General features: G+C 38.5%; 1 protein-coding gene across 5 annotated transcripts in view; it reads left to right on the forward strand.

The window, feature by feature from the left end:
* LRCH2 (leucine rich repeats and calponin homology domain containing 2) overlaps window positions 1-17,608 on the forward strand; it is a 36,815-nt gene that overhangs the window by 7,662 nt on the left and 11,545 nt on the right. For 3 of the 5 annotated variants that reach the window (XM_052672836.1, XM_052672838.1, XM_052672840.1), the window contains exons 2-12: window positions 5,912-6,056; window positions 8,661-8,787; window positions 10,731-10,836; window positions 10,941-11,077; window positions 11,286-11,419; window positions 11,755-11,845; window positions 12,170-12,281; window positions 12,580-12,677; window positions 12,772-12,839; window positions 13,017-13,121; window positions 17,333-17,401. In XM_052672836.1, coding sequence (XP_052528796.1) covers window positions 5,912-6,056; window positions 8,661-8,787; window positions 10,731-10,836; window positions 10,941-11,077; window positions 11,286-11,419; window positions 11,755-11,845; window positions 12,170-12,281; window positions 12,580-12,677; window positions 12,772-12,839; window positions 13,017-13,121; window positions 17,333-17,401 — 1,192 coding nt within the window. The remainder of the gene's footprint in view (window positions 1-5,911; window positions 6,057-8,660; window positions 8,788-10,730; window positions 10,837-10,940; window positions 11,078-11,285; window positions 11,420-11,754; window positions 11,846-12,169; window positions 12,282-12,579; window positions 12,678-12,771; window positions 12,840-13,016; window positions 13,122-17,332; window positions 17,402-17,608) is intronic. The other 2 variants (XM_052672837.1, XM_052672839.1) reach the window with 1 other exon arrangement.

Genomic DNA, 17,608 nt, shown 5'->3' on the forward strand with positions numbered 1-17,608 from the left:
TTTTTCATGATTATCATAGAATCCTCCGTTCGTTTCTGTGCATTAAAAAAGGGGCAGCCAGCAGGGAGAGGGAGGTGATCGTCTCCCTCTGCTCGGCTCTTGTGAGGCCCCATCTGCAGTGCTGCGTCCAGGCCTGGGGCCCCCAGCACAGGAAGGACGTGGAGCTCTTGGAGCAGGTCCAGAGGAGGCACTGAGATGGTCAGGGGCTGGAGCAGCTCTCTTGTGAGGAAAGGTTGAGGGATGTAGGCTTGTTCAGCTTGGAGAAGAGAAGGCTCCAGGGAGGCCTTGTTGTGACATTCCAGTACTTGAAGGGAGCGTATGAACAGGTTGCCCAGGGAGGTTGTGGATGCCCCATCCCTGGAGGCATTCAAAGCCAGGCTGGATGTGGACCAGGGCAGCCTGGTCTGGTGACTGGTGACCCTGCACATAGCAGGGGGTTGCAACTAGGTGATCATTGTGGTCCTTTTCAACCCAGGCCGTTCTATGATTCTATGATTTTGTTCTGACCAAAGAAAGCATCGTTGTTTAAACAGTACAATTGATTTGCTCCTGCAAAGTGCTTTCTCTGTGGTTAGGAATCAAAACCAGATCTTTTCCTTTCTTAGTTTCTCATCAAACACGTCAAGGAGCCTTACAGTTCTAGTCAATTCTGAACCACACGTTTTTCTTCAGTTTTCTTTTTTTATATGCATCATTTGTGGCTTTCAAATTGGGCTTTAAAAGACTTCGTTTTAAGGTTCATAAATTCATCTCTTACCTTTGTGTATCTTCTGACTGAATGCATTTTTTTTTTCTTCCTGTCCTTGAATGATCATATCACTTAGATATACTTACATGATTGCTTTGAGGATTAAAACAAGATAGAAAATGAGGAAATTGTTCGTGCCAACAGTGATGACAAATCATGTTCCTGGATGTAGTTTTCCGGTATTGAAATAGCACAACAGAAGCTGGCAGCTTTGCTTTGCTAATAGAACAGAATATACCCAATTGTCTTGCTTTTTGTTACCTTTTTACTTATCAATTATTTACTTTTACAGAATGTAGTACAAGGGGATTTTGTTTCTAAAGTGGTGTGTTTGAGTGTTTGTAGGGTGCTAGCTGCACTTCTGGGTCTTTTGGAGCTTGGTACTGGCAGTGTTAAATGCAAGATATTTTCAGATATGGATAACTCAAGTTTCACATGAGCTTATCACTGGCTCTTAATAGCATTTCTGAGCATCTGCATTTAATTGTTCCCAGTGAAGAAGATAGCAAGACTAAAGGAAATGTGGAGATACGGTTTTTGTAGCATTAAACACATCTGAAGGGGGGATGTGCAGGCTTGGGATGCTTTCAGGTCTTTTATCTCAGAAGAGGTATGAAAACAGGGATATGGACGAGGCTGCTGGATAAACTGTCATAAGTCCAACTTATTACAAATACATAGTTGTGGTGGGAGTGGTTGGGTGACAGATTACTGATGGCTTTAAAATCAGCAGAAATAGTGGTGGTTACAACACTGGAATAGTGTGTAATAAGGGAGCTGCTCAGACTTGGAAGCATTCTTTTTTTGTGAAGAATAGATGTCTTACTTGAAAGATGGGCGCAGACTGGGGTGTGCTTTGACGTTTGGCAATTATTGAGGATGTTGGTGGGAGGACAAAGTGGGGAAAAATAATCAAGTAGGACTTAATGCTTCTCAGTGATGTCGATAGATGAACGTACTTCAATGACAAATCAACGCAGTTTGTATTTTGCAGGGTCTGACTTGTTGATTTCCTGCTCTGTGAAATGCTTTGTGTCAAACTGTTGTGCACGAGCTGTGTATTAACAGACACTGCAAAGAGCCCCTTCTGATGCACAACTCGATTGCAGTGTTTTTGCTCAGTCACGATTTGTGCTCGGCTCTCTAAAAAAAACAGCTCTGTGTTTTGGTGTTACTCAACATTTGCTGTAGATTGAGCTATAGATCACTGCTGAAAACAGAGTGAAGAGTGGATAAATGCAGGTGGGTGTGCTGTGCTCAGGTGTGGACACATAGCTGGCCTATGGAAGAGCTGACTTACCCTTTTCTTCATTTACAGCTATACCACGAGCTTTTAGATTTTCTGTGTTGTGATTTGTAGTCTTGCAGTTATTAAAGTAGATGAGAGGAGATACAATTCTATTAGCAAGAAATCTCCACTACCAGCTTAAGAGATGCGGGAGCTTCTGTAAGCATTTTGCCGTGCGTGCACCAGAAAACCAAACGTTCTTAAAACATGACAGTGCATCTCATTGGCATGCATTAATTATTCAACCAATTTAGTAATAGAGTCACATAAGCACTGTAATAAAGTTAAATGTTGACGTTCTCAACGCAGTCTACTTAGAGCAAAACCCTCCTATTTCTAAGCATTAACAAGAATGCAGATGTTGATTCTTCTGGTGGTGGTACTGCCTGGCAGAGGTGCTGCTTGTGGAGATGGATCTCTTTGAAGTGCTGCATCTTCCCATGGAGCTGCAGGCCAGCCGGCTCTGTTGCCCTGCTAGCAATTCCTAGATGTGGTGCATGTCAGCATGGCAATGACTGCTGCTCCAGTGCTGATAAGGAGCTCACAATGGCATTTTTCCCTAGCATCTTATCTACAGAAGAAGCCTCCTGGTGCAGCCTTCTGGGGAAAAAAAAAAAAAACCAACAAAAAACCCCACCTTTTGATCCTCTTGAGGAAATATTGCTACAAAGAGCTCCCTTCTTGATATCCTCGTTTCCCGGTAGTGATGTTGATGTGGACATTCAGCGTGGGAAGCACTGGGGTTTAATGTGGGGCACCTTAAACTCTCTGCTTTTTGCTCTGAAATAAGCACGTTGTGGTTTTTTGTCCATTTCCCTGTTGTCTTCAGAGCCTCAGAGCTGACTTTCCCCATGGCAGAGGGGAACTCACAGCTCTTTTGAAACAACTGCACAAATTGCAACTTTGCCACAGGTTAGAGGCTGAGCTGTGATAGTGAGGACCCAGGAACTAGAGTTTCAATAGTACAACAGAACTATTGAGTGAAGGGACATTACTCCTTAGCACTAGGACTTGCCCTATTTTTGGTTGGTATAGAAGCTTGTAACTTTGGTATTTACTGACTCATGTTTGCATGCTGTTATCTCACTACAAAATTCCATTTACATTTTGCTTTAAATCTTGTTATTTCTTTCTAACTCTTAAAAACCTCTGATGTATTGAAATCATTTAACTTACGTTGTGTTACACCACTAAATAAAGCTTGAAGGTAAGAGTAACTTGTACTGTTTCTAAGGTTAAAAAGTCTCCTCTTCCTTGGCTGCTCCAGTACTAATAATGCCCATTGCTTAATGTGGTTGGTTGTGAAGTTAAATGTGTTTGAAGTCTAACATCCTTACAGAAGGTGATGTTAGCAGAGCCTCTGTGGTGCTCATATCACCCTTGGCACTCCATCAGACAGAATGCATATCAGTTTTCTCTTTGTCAGGCCCTCCTCAAGGCAGGGCTTGCCTTCCCGTTGGGGATATGACAGCAAAAAGAGACGGGATTGTTTGTGTGATAGAACAACAGTTGGTAGCACATGTAATCATAGGGTGCTTTGGAGTGCTGTGCTAAGTAGCAGCATTTGCCTGCCTGTGTATCTTCATCAAGTGAAGTAATAACCATTGTCTGAATTATAATTAAACTTTTTTATGGTGTTACAGTTTAATGTAAGTGTTAGCATGGCAGATTGTAAGTGCTGGTCTCCAATCCATGTAGAGATTGGCTGTAAGTAAATCTTTAGATGAAGTCTTGTATGTACAGTTTAGTTTTAGTCACTAATTTACCTCTGTGCTTTTTTTAATGCCTAGGCTATATTAAAGTGTTACATAAAAAATGATAGATTGTTTTTTTTGAATGTGCTTCCAATTCAACACATCTCATGCAAAGTTGGAATATAGACATGGGTGCATTGGCTCAAGTGATGTACTCCAGCAGTACACCTGATGGTAACCAACGATGAATGCTCAGAGAAAACATAAAGGCAGATCTGGTTTGACCTGACTGACAGTACAAGCTTTTTTCCTTTATATCATGGCTTAAAGTTGTGTGAGGTACCTTCTTCTGACTCTTGATTTGTTCTCCTTCACACTCTTCTGTTTTTGAACTTCTGGTATACTCTTTTTAAATGGTCTCTATACAGTCAGTGAAGACTTTGCTCTTTCAGTGTAAAAATAAATGAAGCAGCAACTAACTTGGTAGTTTTGTTGTTCCTCTTTTAAACTTAACCCTTCTGATGGTGTTCTTCTCACTTGTAGAGCTAGTGAATCAAAACACCCTTTGATTCACAGGCACTGATAGTGTCTTATGTTTAATCTTCACAAAACACCCTCAATTTAGTCTCCCAGTCTAAACTGGTTGAGGAAGCAATTCCTATAATCTCATTTCTAGAGGGATTGTCACCTAAGATCACATGTACTTCAGCACTCAGCAGCTTTCCTAGCTTCTTCAGTCTTACATCTCTACATGCTAGTGATTCTCATCAGTTTGGTTTGGGAGATCCAGCTTGTTGATGGGGCACACTCTGGCTGGCCCCCTGCCTTCTAGCTTTGAGTTGCCTCTTCTCCCCCTCCATCTCAGTGTCATTAATTTGCTTGTTCAGCCTTCATCCAGTGTTGATCCCCACGTGATGCCACTCACAGCTGCTTGGCAGGTTGTGCTTAAAGCTGTTGAGCTTTCTGCTTTGAGCCTGACAGTGACCTTTAACCATTTCTCCAGCTGCTTTCTAGTCTGCTTCTCCACTTGAGTGCAACAAAAGAAGCAGTTTATTCTGCTGCCAATATCATAGGGGCTAAACAGAAGGCTGGTTACTTCATGCAAGTGTTGGAAACTGAGAACTAAAGCCTGAAATAGCAAGGGATCTGTGTTGCTTCTTTCTTAAAAGAGTTTGTTCAGCGTTTCTGAGAAACCACATCCTTTTGAAGCATCTTGGGTTGGGAGCCAAAGCGACTTTCAGAAAAGCAGGCTTTCTTTCTCAAGTAAATTCCTATTTTTCATCAAGAAGATATTTTTTGTGGGTTGATGGCACAGGTTTTGGTAGTTAAGTGAGAGTTCCAGAACTCAAGGTTCATATTCCACCCCAACTCCTTTATCTATCTATAAATTACATGGAATTGGAGGTGGTCTGCACTGTTTTCTCCCAGCTTCTGCATGCAGATTGTTATAATGCACTCACACACTGTATGAATAACCCTGTTTAAAGTATTATGTTGCTGTTGTCAAAGAGATGGCTGCTTGCTGCTCTTAGGCTGGGGTAAATTGCAGCCTTATTTTTATAGCTGTGTACTTCTGGCATCGATGGTGTGATTTTATTCCCTTTTTAGCTAAGTCATAAATGTGCAACTGGAGAATTTCTCAGTTACTGTGCTTACAATAAAGGATGCATTTTTAATGAGAATTGTAGCTCTTGAGCAAAGCATGCAAGGTTTTTTTGTTTGTTTTTGCTGACTTGGCTTCAGCGTTGCAGATATTTTGCACAACAAAATTAGCTTGTAATGTAGCTGTCAAACAGGAAAAGTAATGTTTACTGGGCTTGTTCCCTGCTTGGTTTTTAAGCCTAGAATGGGAGGAAAAGAAAAAAAAGCAGTTCCATGGGTGACTGGTGGGAGAGGGACAAGAAATGAGATTCAGTTTCATTTTGAACATTCTTAACTAGCAAAAACATCTTTGAATTCCTGACTTTTCTATTTTCTATTATGAGTGAGTATCAAATAACACTATTTTAGTGTTGTAAGTCTTTTTGGCCAATTAATTATATGCAGTAACATCTGCTGTAACGGAATTATTTTATACCTGATTTTTTTTTCTTTAGCATGTTAAGAATAACAGTGGTTATTTTAATCTTACCGCAAGCAAATTTTTTGACTAAAAAAAGGATATTTTCCTTTTACTTCCAGATCTTTCCAAGAACAGATTTACTGAAATTCCTCCTGATGTCTGGCTGTTTGCACCACTGGAAACGTTAAACTTGTACCACAACTGCATCAAATCCATTCCAGAGTCTATAAAAAACCTGCAGATGCTCACCTACCTGAACATTAGGTGAGTAATGCTTTTCTTATTTTTTTGCATCCTGTTGTTACCCAGTTTCCCTCTTTGAAAAGGTGGCATCCTGCTGCTGTAACACATTGCCCTCGTGGTTGTATTTCTGTCCAGGTAGACGCAATAATGGTGTTTGTTGTACCCTTGGTGCTTTAGAGCCAGCAATTCTTACTGCTTCCTTTGTGGGAAGGAGTTGGCTACCTTGCAGAATTTCTTTAAATAAACTGTGGTAGCTGACTGTAAGGAGAGTTGGTGAAGTTTTCTTTGTTTTTACTGTTACTCTAATAAAAACTGTGTTTAAAATTTACCCATAGAAACTTACCTGTCTTGGGGGTAAATCGCTCTGGCCAAAACATCGTACTCATCCAGCTCATTTTGCACATTCGTCACATCCATTTTTACTGTTAAACTTGGAAAACGCATGGTTGGTTTTCCTTAGAAGAAAAGAAGCTCAACTGGAGATTGTTAAGGATGTTCTGTGAACATACAGAAGCAGATGGAATCTGTTGGAACCCTCCTTTACAGAGCTGAGGCCTTGTGTTCCTCAATACTCCTCACGCTTTTAACACTGACTATATAAAGTCCAAATCATTTTCCCCAGCTGAGAGCTATTTAGCATGTCAGACTTGATAACAGAGCTTGTTTAATATTCTATGTATTAAACCTGGGGAAAAAGCAAAAACCCAAAACCAACAGCCCTCAACAATCTTGAATCTCCAGTATCTGTTCTTATAGTGATAGTTTAAGTCCTCTGTGGAGATTCTTCAGAGGATTGATGATACAATAGAACTGCAGGCTTTTGTTTGTTTGTTTTTGAAAGAAACTTGACCTCGTTTCCTTCATGGGAGCACAATCCCATTTCTCTTTTGATGGTGGTTGAGGTGTTCCATAAGTGCAGTAGCATTTAGTTCTGAATGGGTGTTGGTGTTATTTCAGGAGTCCCCTCACCTGAGATCATGGCTGTGTTCTGTTCTTCCTTTTTGTGCTAATATCTGAGTGCTGTTTTCACAGCACATGTGGATTGCAGTGGTGAACAACAGCGAAACACTGCCAGACTAGATTAAATACTTCCTTACAGAAGAGAGCCACGTGATGTCCACTTCTCATTTTGTTTTTTAAAAGACTGGAGGGAAGCATTACACAATTCCAAGTTGGCTGTTCCTTTTTCAAGCTCAACAACCTCGATGACTTCACATGAATCTCCTATGTTTCACTGCTGATGAATTACTTTTTCATTGCCAAGTTTCCACAAAGAAAAGTTTACTCATGCGTTGTATCTCATACCATCCCACCATAAGAAGCCCATCATATCTGCCTGAGGTAGAAACCCCATGCATGCATCCCAAGCTTCCAATGTTCCACTTGGCGTTAATGGAGTAAATATGTTGCTCTTTACAAAGATGCTGGTGACAGTTTATTTCCAGTTTGCTGTTACTCTTACAGTGCCTCTTTGGAACTGAAACATTTTTAAGTTGTTGCAGTCTGTAGTCCTGTAGCATTAGCAAACTTCTTTTTACTGTGGAAACAGTTGCTCTAATACATCTCCACTGACCAAAAGCAGTTAAGATGGTTTTTCTTTCACTTAAAGTAGAGGCAATCATTGACATCTTGGAATTCTTTAGGTACGAAAGGAATTACTTCCATACCACATCTGAACATGGTTCTTTTCTAATGCCTCTTTCTTCGATGTATGAGTGCCTTATGAGAGCAATTATATGCATTGCTGGCTGCGGCACTTAGCAACTACTAGATTTTCCAATGCTGATTTAAAATTGGCAGTAACAATATCTCTCTTGTTACCAGAGCAGACTTAAGCTGCTTTGAAGAAGTCAATTTTAATTAAAACTTATCTTGTGGGCTGTTATTCACTGAAGTGGTAAAAGGTGTCAAGAGTTTTGGTGATGGCATAGGAATGACACAAGTAAATGGCATGGGAAGCAGTGACTTTTCATAGATCCCCCTGGTTGGGCTTTGATGAGAAGAATATAACTGGTTTGGGTGGTCCTTTTGAAAGTGTTGGAAGCAGCATAAAAGCAAACATCAGGTATGGATTCAGTATTGCAGATGTTCATTAGCTCAGCAGGAATGCAGTAATTTGTCAGTATTTGAACCACATTGATGTTGCATTCCTGAGAGATTCCCTACTGCCTGCGGTCAGTGCTGATAATTGAGTCACAGTAGCTGGGACAAGGTGCCAAATCAGCTGTACCTCTCCATCAGAGTGGGGATATCATTGCACAAAGCTTAGAGAACATGGGTTGGAATTTCCTGGGATGTGTTTGCTCTTGTTTGCAGTTGCATTTGTCAGTGTTCTTTTAATTTCTTTTGACAGAGTTCTCTGTATGTTTTAACATTAGAAAGTTCAGCTACAGTACATTCTCATTTATCCAAATGAAAAAGGGGACTTAAAATGAGTGTATTTTAGGCTTTTTCTGGTTGGGAGTTCATGATAAAGATTATAGCTTTATGAAACATGAATGAAATTATTGTTGGTGGAGAACATTTCTTCAGAATAGGAGAAAAGTACAGCATGTGAGACTTGCCATCAGGCTTCAAGAGAGTATTATGACCCAGCCTTGCTTGTTCATTTTTCTTTCTCTCAAGTCGAAATCTTCTATCAACGTTGCCAAAATACCTGTTTGATCTTCCACTTAAAGTTCTGGTTGTCAGTAATAATAAGCTGGTCTCCATTCCAGAAGAAATTGGAAAGCTGAGAGATCTAATGGAGTTGGTGAGTATTAACTGTATTAAGGAAAGTATAAGGACTTTGTTGCAGCGTAGGAAAAATATAAATCAATAATGATTTTAAAATAAGAATGCAAAATGTAATTTCCGTTATTCTTTCCTCAATGTTTGATCTCAGAATACAGGCATAATGTATACTGCAGAGTTCCAAAACTGGGAATAAACACAGATCAGCACGCTGGGTTAACTTAAAGCCTTCAGAAATAGAATTGCTTCTCAGATTATTTCATCGGAATCTCTGCTTTCTCTGTGTTAAAATGTTACATTTTTCTGCTGACTTTCTTTACAGTAATCATGATTCTATTCTTTTATTGAAGAACTTGATTTTTTTTCTCTGGCTGAGGAGTTTATTTAATCCATACTCATATAGAAGTTATGCCAGACCATTACTGTGTCCTGCTCTGCATTCCCAGGCCACCCCAGCCTTTTCTCCTTCCCTTGCTTTGGTTAGGTTGAAGAGTGATTTGAGCTATTCCTAATTCAGGTGCATCTGCAACATGATTATGTCCTGTGGCATACAGAACCTTTGTGCTTTGTCCTCTGTTATTTTCTTAATATGCTGGGCTTTAAGTGTTAAGCTCTGCTTTTGGAGAACTGTGCACAGTCATTCACAAACTTGGCACTTGGGTGAGGTCTGATTTTTCAATATTTACTATTTCTTTGGTTACTGCAAGTAAACCATATCCTATTTTGGGAGCAGGTGTTTATGCTCTGAAGATCTTTTAACATGACCTAGTTTTTGAGGTAAGGCAACACTTATTCCTTAACTCACAAGTAATACGAGATTCTGATTGTGAGGCTTTTTTAAGGTCTTCTACTCCTCTATTTGTTGAGAAGTTCTCTATGCTTCAGTGTCACAGAGCTTCAAGGTGAGATCCACTGCTGCTGTTTTACAGGAATTGATAATTTTTCAGTGTTACAATAGCACTGTTTTTGAATTATTTTTCAGAATTGTCAAAACTAGAATGCATGCTTGATGACAGATTCTGGACGTAGCAGAGAGTTTCATTCCATGACCTGTTGGACCTGTTTAGCAGTTCATACTTTCTTTTTTTGACAACCAAGCCGCATGCTAGAAAGATTCCTTTTTAGAAAGGAGTCCTGTTTTCCATTTGGTGATGTGGACAGAGAAGAACTTGCAGTAGATGCACAACAGCTGACCCTGAGCAGCCTATAATTTGAGACATCCAGCTGTGTGCAGTCATCTCTGTTGCTAACAGCCGGAGCTCTGGAACGGTGTAACGGGGAAGGAGGCTGGCTTAAGGCTGACTCACTCGGCTGAGTGAATAACTAGAAGCTAGCCTTTAAAATCAGCTTCCAATTCTTCATTATGTAGATAAGTATCTAAAATGTAATGGTATTTCGTCAAGGAAATGAGTCAATCCAGTGTATTTTATTGATGTTGTTATTGGAAATAGAAAAGTTTAGACGCTGTTGATTATATCAGCGTGATCATTGATTATGAACCACGTAGGTGTTGAACCAGAGGCAGAAGTAGCTGTGGGCTGTGCTCATTTGGCACTGCTTTGTTACACTCTAATGCTCGAATCCAAAGAGCCGGTGAGCCTAGCATTACTCTGTACATTTTCTGTTCCTTTGATTGAAGATTTTTAAGGAAAGAAGAATTTTTATGAAAGGAGCAGATTGTAAATCACTTGCTGGCAGTAATACGAGAAGTTTGTAGCTGACATAGAAACTGCAGCAGGATCCTTTGTTTCCTGGGGTACAGGTTTAACTTCAAAACCAGTCGTTCATCATTTGTTGTTTTAACCTTTTGAATTGAATTTCTGAAACATGAGTCACTAAATAGTGAAGAATCAGTGTGAGATCTGCCACGGATGCTTTATGACAATTCTCATACCAATTTGCCTTTGTTTAATTTCATTTAAGATGTTCAGCTAATTTTTTCATTATATTTTTTTTATCTAGGATATTAGCTGCAATGAACTTCAGGTTCTTCCCCAGCAAATAGGAAAACTGCAGTCACTTAGAGAATTAAACATAAGAAGAAATAATCTCCATATGTTGCCAGATGGTAAGCTGCTCATCGCCATTTCTTTAGTGTAGCTAAACAAGGTAAAGTGTTAATTGGATATCTTATTCTCCTTTTTTTTTTTTTTTTTTTCCTCCTCCATACAGAACTAGGAGACCTTCCTTTGGTAAAACTGGATTTTTCTTGTAATAAAATTACAGAAATTCCAATTTGTTACAGAAAGTTACGTCACTTACAAGTAATAGTTTTGGATAACAATCCAATGCAGATACCACCAGCACAGGTCAGTATGGAAAAAATGCTGCTTTAGTAATTTGCATTAGAAGAGCTTCCTCTTTAAGATCCTACCTTAATACCAATCAGGTTTTATTTTCTAGCTGTATTTCTGCTAGTAGGAATTGTGAGCACAAACTCATCGATGTAGGAAGAATTTGTTGGCGTGTGTTTTTTAAAGACATGCTATGTAATTAAGAACTGTTCTTTGTTTCCAGATATGCTTAAAGGGTAAAGTACATATATTTAAATTCCTCAGCATTCAGGCATGCCTCAGAATAGATAAAAAACCAGATTCCTTGGATCTTCCATCGCTGGGTAAACGAATCCCCTCCCAACCACTGACAGACAGGTGAGTATTGGATTTTGGTTTTGTTTGATGCTTTTTATTTATATTCTTTAGCATTTGCTATGGAGTGGTCTTTGTGGTGGAGAAAAGAATGTAAAACACTTGTTCTTACAGTTCAATAGCTGTAACTTCAGTGGTTTGTTTTAGAAGTCATAGAATTTACTTTTTAAGGTAATATTACTGCAGTCTTAAATTGGACCTGAGTGACTGAAAAATCTCCATTGTGTGAAGATTTGTAGATGAATATACAGAAAATACATTTAAAAGAATGTTTATCTTCTTTTCAAAAAGTGAGACTACAGTTTCTTTCATTCATTGTTATTTTTTTAAATTTTAAGTAGCATAGAGGACTTTTATCCCAATAAAAATCATGGACCAGACTCTGGCATTGGAAGCGATAATGGAGATAAAAGATTGTCCACAACAGAAGTAAGTATATTTCACTGGTGAATTTCTGTAACTTGTTTTATAGGATTTTCTTTGCTTCTCTCTTTCATACAGTTTGGGAAATGCTTGACAAAATCACATTTAACACCCTTAGAATATTTACACAGTTTAGTTTGAACCACTGGACTCCAGAATCAGTTACTGCTCCCTAAACTGTTACTGTCTTAAAAGAAAAAAGAAGTTTCTGTGTTGGGAGCTATTCCTCCTGATAAGGGTGTGTTGTATTGTAACTCGTGGCTTATTAGCAAATCATCTAATAATGTGATTTATATGCAAATTCTGTATTCAGTGTGACTGTCTTTGCAGCCATCTGATGACGACACAATCAGCCTTCACTCCCAGGTGTCAGAATCAACAAGGGAACAGACACTGAGGAACGACAATCATGTAATGGGGAATAAACTCGATCCGCAGAAAGGTAATATCTGTTGTGCATCTGTCACTTTAGGGAAAAGAACTGCTTTTCCTAAGGTAATCTAATTTAGGAAAATGGCACAAAATGATATGAGGGCATATTGGAATTCAATCTTTGTCAATTCAGAAAAAAATGTAATAAAAATCATAAATAAAGGAAGATAGATCAGGGGAATGTGATTTAATTGCATTATCTTTATCCGTAATTTTTCACTAGTACTTCTGACTGTGACTTCTCTCTCAACGTTTGATTAACAGAACTGTTAATACTCTCTTTTCTGTTCCTAATCAATCTTCACTAGACCAGGAGGTGTATGATTACATTGATCCTAATGCAGAGGAGGGAGCTGTTCCTGAGCAGGGAGATGTGCAGATTGGACCACTGCTGTCTTATATAAAGGTAGGATAGCTTGATTCAAATCTCATTCAATGGACTTTTTTTTCTGTGTGTGTGTGTTAAATTGAAGTCTAATTTGTTTTTCATCCTAAATAAGGAACGAGGAAAACACTCTGAAAAATCCCAAAAGATAGAGCACAGTGAGGACTGGGGAGATGAAAAAAGGTAAATCTTTACAATCTTTTTTGATGAGAGGTTTTACTTTTAAACTCCTTGCGTACAGAAGTCTGTTAAACACGGAGCTCCTCTTCTTGAGCAAAAAAGCAACAAAGAGCTGCTTGTTGCTGTTTCTGTATCTTGCTTTACTGAAGTCAGGCAAGTCACTGGTGTTTAATTTTTCAGGCTTCAGAAAGAACAGCTGCTGGCTGAGGAAGATGATGAAATCAAAGAAGTGACAGACTTGAGAAAAATAGCTGCTCAGTTACTGCAGCAAGAACAAAAACACAGGTATTAACAGTGTTAGTTAACTGTGTTGCAATTAATGCATTCTTTAGCCTGCCTTGAACTTAAAAGTTCTTCATTCTGAGAACGATTTTGAACAGTTGAAGCAATAGGCTGTCCCATGTTTCTTTTCATAAAATTGCTGTCTTAAAGGAGTGATATCCTCATGTGGAGAGAAGCACGTGATAGGGGAAGTGTCTTGACTTTTATGGTTTGTATGGTAATCTTTTTTTTTCCTTCTTTCTCTGACCAAGGTAGCATGACCAGTGCTCACCTAAATAGACTATTGTCTACATTTAACATGTGGTGGATGTATATCTTTTATGATGGCTGCTTATATTGTATGTGTGTCTTGTCTGGTTAGCTTTAGAATGTCTTGGTTACCTAGTGTTTTGTAGTACCAAGCCACTCCTCTTCTGGTGTGCTGCAAGTTAAACTTCGTCATACATTCTTCTGTCTTACAGCAGTGATCTTGTTAAATGTTTTACTTTGCTCTTAAATTGATCATATGTATGTGATCTCAGTAATTAAATTTTACTTCTTAGTTTAGGCTTTGTATTTAAAGTTTGCTTATGTATCTTTAGTTATATGGGGGGTAAATCTCTAATATAAAATGGCACTTATTTGCAATTAGTAAAGTGAAATTTAGACCTGATTTTGAATCTGTGGCTTGTGGATTCGTAGCTTCTTGCCATAAGCAGCAGTAAGAATAATGTTTCGAAGTTGAATTGAGATATTTTTGAATTTGTGGAAAACGTGCACAGCCCGAGTCAGCAAAATGCTCAGAGAAGTGAGCAGCATGAAATAACTCCTTACTAATTGCATTCCTGTTCATTCGGCGTGTTTGCTTTTAATACTACGCAGTGTTTCTTTTCTTTTTGCTTGCTGTGCTAATGACTTCCCTGTCCTTTCCCATCAACCTGTTCCGCTTCCTTCTTCCGTCTTTGGCTTTGATGTACATGAAATATGAATGCAGACGAAGGCCATTAAGCTATAGAACTTCATTCAGTGAAAAGCTCTTCCAGAGGACGAGGGCGGCAGGACGTGCATCCAGGTATACAGTGTTTGTGGAGCATCAGGTTTTCTAAAAAAAAAATCTGGAGAACAGAAACATTTCTGGCCATTTTTGGAAGTAAAGCAGAAAATAGGGGTTGGCTAAGTTAGCCTAAGATACTTTGCTAGCAAAAACAGATTGCAATGTGTTTATCGTTAGTTAAGTTGAAATATTGTTTCAGGAAATATTTGATTAGGCAGCTCAACAGAGTACATTTAAATGACCCTTGACTATAAGCCTATTTTTCTGTCCCTATCACATGCTTTATCTCCTTTTTTTTTTTTCCTTTTGTTTTTGAATCTTTAACAGCTCTATTATGGAACCTCAGAGGAAAAAGTTTGTTCCTTCAAAACGCTCTTGAGTTTAGTGATTGCTTTCATACTATCATGACTGAGAGTTTGTTTTGTATTTGTCAGCCATGAGTGAAGCAACAGGTGCACAGAACTCACAGGAAGCTGGAACTCTGGGATGGAATTGTGTAGGTTGTGCTCAGATGTATGTGTATGTGATGAACTGAGTGCTTTCAGGTTTAGCTACATTATCAGTTAACTTTAACTTACTCTGGATGCTTTCTGCTGAAGCAGACCAGGAATAGGATAATTAATTAATTGAAACGATCTTCTGTGGTACCAAATGAGTCTGTTTCACTTCTTGTGAGCGTTGGGTGTATGTGCTCCCCTGACAACAGGAACTGTCTGAAGCTGTAAGAGCACAGCTTACAATGACAACATAATACATGAAGGCATTAGACTGCTCCTGAATGACTGGAGTCTTTCTCTTGATTTATAATCTGTTATTTTTGGCTTACAGTGAAAGATTTCTACTGTCTTTGTGAGCTTAATAGATCCCAGATAGTTCTTGTATTTTAAGCATAGTGGAGACAATCCTTCAAGCACCAGTAGCATCATTTGCTTCATTTGCGTTCCTTAATTGCAATATTGTGTTTATTTAAAATATAAAAACGAAGACTGTTGAGAAGAGAAGCTGCTTTATCAATTCTCAGACCTTGGAAAATATTTTTCAGTAACATAACTGGACTATCACTTCTTTCCCATCTCATCAGCAGTTTGGTGCAGTTGTTAGTTTGCATGGCATACAACCAGAAAAATGAGTCAGCGTTGATTTTCAAGCTCAATGTATTTATAAATATGTGTAATTGTTTGTGCTGTTGAGTTTTTACGTTGCACACTGTGTGTGTTTTAGAACACTTGCAAAGCTGTAGTTGATCTGTATAGTAGCACAATTTCTGTAGTTAGTGGGAACGTAAGTAGAAAATAAACTGCAGTGCTGATGCAGTTCTCTTCTGCCCATTCTCACACTGGGATTCAATATGAGCATCTGCCAGTCGTCTGTCCAAATCTTTGTGTAGCTGGATTTGATAGATGGCAAGAGTAAAAGCAATTGCTGGGCTCTTTGTGCCATTAACATCTTACGTAAAGGAGCATCATTTTAGGATTTAAGTTTTGTTCTTCCCTTTTTTGCACACTGTTTTCTATTGTATTTCCTGGAAGAAAGATTGAGGCTACCAAGTCTGTATTTCCAGAGAAACTATTTTGCTATGAACTCAGGAGTCTGTAGTTCTCTAAATTCATATTAATTTAGTATGAATTATGATGTATGACATTATATGGCATAGTTTTTTCCTAACACTTCTGTTCGTGATTATGGAGAAGAAATAGCCTTTGCTACATAGAATCATTGAGTTTACAGGAATTAATGCCCATTTTGGTCAAGCAGATGCATCATTGTGTTTGGGTCTCTCAAATTTCTACATCCCTTCTGCTCATCTTAATGATGAAATATCACTACAAAGTTTATCTGAATTTCTCATTGCCTTCAGTGGAACAGTGAGAGCTAAATTACTCTGGGAATTGATTCTAAAAAGGAATGATTACAGAGCAGTTTATTTCATGATGGTTGGTGCATCCTGTGCTCTGGAAGTTAATTTTTTTGATGAAATTTACTTATTTCTGGACTTGTTTAAATTCTGGAAAGTGCCCTTCAGGTTGATTCTGAGGACAAAACGTAGGGAAGCACGTGCTGCAAACTGAATTATCGAGTTGTGTTACAGGCTTAACTTCTCAGTCCTATTAAACTGAATTTCACACACTTAGATTTGAACTAAAAGAGTGATGAGTGAGCTCAGAGTTACGACAGTAATCAGAAGTCTGAATGGAAATTAGCCATCATTTGAAGTTCCTTGTTTTACTGCCATATATTACGATGATGACAACATGCAAGCAGAGTAATTGGTTTTCTTCTCCTTTTTTTTTTTTTTTTTTTTTTACCTATTTTTAATAATTCTACGTATAATTTGATGTAAACTTCTTTGGTCAGTCCTCTCCAGCACGTGGTGAATTCACTGTTGAACCATAATGTTGATACCTCCAAGAATTCATTAATCATTCTAGTTATCCTCAATGTGATGCTTAACTGAAAATATTGAAGTGTTCGTGGTGGGTTTGGTATTTTTAACATTTTACATACAGGAAGGAGATTATATTTATTTCCAATTTAAAAATTATAATCTGAATCTGTATATAGTTTAAGATTTTTATTGCTTAGGGTTGAGGAAAATGGACTTTCTGTAGGTTTATTAGACTTAGCTTAGTTTTTAGCTTGCATTTCTCTTATTCTCCTGTTTTCCCCCTCTCCTTTTCTTGCATTTCTTTTGCATTTGCAGTCTTAATCAGCAGCCCTCCTTCCTCCTGCTGACTGATCTGCAGTGCTCAGCCTGTTCTGTCTGCTGTAGTTTGACCATCTTGTCTCTTCTGGTTTTAGCAAACAGTGGGGCCTTTTGTGTGGAGGGTGGAGTAACTTCACGCAGCTGCAAGATCAGTTCAGCTGGTGTGTGCTTAAAGAGAAAAGGGGAAACTGCATTTTGGTTTGGATTATGATCGATTTTAGTTTGTTGAAAGTCAGAACAGGAGCATTATACAAGCTGAAAACTGCGTTGTTGTTTTGAATGGAAGCAGAATTGGCCTTGGATTTCATATCTACGGGTACACATGTACATATTCCAACTTTATGCAAGATCCTACCTTTATTGTTCAAACTTTATTTACAGGAAAAGTTATACTGTGTAAGTGATGTGTGTTCTAAGAAAAAAAAACCAACTACAAAACTATTGACTATTATGCTTTTTTTTTTTTTTTCCCTGTAGGCTTCTTAATCATTCGGCCTCAGTAAGCACGAGGAACAGGCCAAAGCAGCCAGTGGAGTCTGAAAAATGGTATTAATCTACTTTATCATAGCTTTTAATATTTTATGGAACTAATTCTGGTATTTGTTTTATGTCAGTAGTGCCATCTTTTGACCTAGTGTTTTAGTTCAGGATGAAACAACAGAAGCACGTGCGTACACAAGGTACATAGGTGTTACAGACTGTTTGTTGTCTTATTGTGCTGATGTGCAGGAACTCCAGTCACTCTCTGTGTTA

Source organism: Tympanuchus pallidicinctus, unplaced genomic scaffold (genome assembly GCF_026119805.1).
Source record: "Tympanuchus pallidicinctus isolate F22 unplaced genomic scaffold, pur_lepc_1.0 scaffold13, whole genome shotgun sequence".
Taxonomy (NCBI): Eukaryota; Metazoa; Chordata; class Aves; order Galliformes; family Phasianidae; genus Tympanuchus; species Tympanuchus pallidicinctus.